This window comes from Bison bison, unplaced genomic scaffold, assembly GCF_000754665.1.
Source record: "Bison bison bison isolate TAMUID 2011002044 unplaced genomic scaffold, Bison_UMD1.0 scf7180017864079, whole genome shotgun sequence".
Classification (NCBI taxonomy): domain Eukaryota; kingdom Metazoa; phylum Chordata; class Mammalia; order Artiodactyla; family Bovidae; genus Bison; species Bison bison.
Genome location: NW_011494651.1, coordinates 1,128,965 through 1,129,792, shown reverse-complemented (window position 1 = coordinate 1,129,792; position 828 = coordinate 1,128,965). Strand labels below are relative to the sequence as shown.

Genomic DNA, 828 nt, shown 5'->3' with positions numbered 1-828 from the left:
AAACGAATCGCCAGTCCAGGTTTGATGCAGGATACAGGATGCTTGGGGCTGGTGCACTGGGATGACCCAGAGGGATGGTATGGGGAGGGAGGTGGGATGGGGGTTCAGGATGGGGAACACGTGTACACCCGTGGCGGATTCATGTTGATGTATGGCAAAACCAATACAATATTGTAGAGTAATTAGCCTCCAGTTAAAATAAATAAATTTATATTAAAAAAAGAATCTATAGTATTACTCATAAAGAATATTTTCTGTATTTATGTAGAATGTTATGTTTTGGTATGGCTAAAGTAAACATTCCAGTTTTGTATTAAACTCTTCATAAAGCCAAATCACTTAAAAGGCCACCGTGAACTTTATTATTTTGTTGTAGAATAAGAACTCTGAAAATAGGTAAGTGTAGTTAATTAAAGAGAAAGCACCAACTTTACAGAGTAGTGATGCTTGTCGGAAATAGTCTGTCCTAATCCAGAAAATCTTGGTGGGAAAAACATAGATTTAAGGATTGTCTATATATTTTTGTAAAATTGATTATTAAACCATTTGGTTTTAAAATAATTTAAAAGGTTGAAGATGATATTTTTCAACACTTCTGTGAAGAAATCGGTGTAGAAAATATTCGTGAATTTGAGAACAAGCATATTAAACAGCAACAGGAAGCTGATCAAAAAAGGTATTTTTATTAAAAGATGTTGGTAAGCAATTATATATAAATGTAACTATTATTTAATAATTTAAAGGAATTATGCCTGTCAGTCAGTTCAGTCGCTCAGTTGTGTCTGACTCTTTGCGACCCCATGAATTGCAGCACGCCAGGCCTCCCTG

At 34.9% G+C, this 828-nt stretch overlaps 1 protein-coding gene across 1 annotated transcript in view; it reads left to right on the top strand.

Moving 5' to 3' along the window:
• The window catches only part of SMC1B (structural maintenance of chromosomes 1B), an 82,314-nt gene that overhangs the window by 51,014 nt on the left and 30,472 nt on the right, over positions 1-828 (top strand). The window contains exon 15 of the mRNA XM_010837626.1: positions 570-676. Coding sequence (XP_010835928.1) covers positions 570-676 — 107 coding nt within the window. The remainder of the gene's footprint in view (positions 1-569; positions 677-828) is intronic.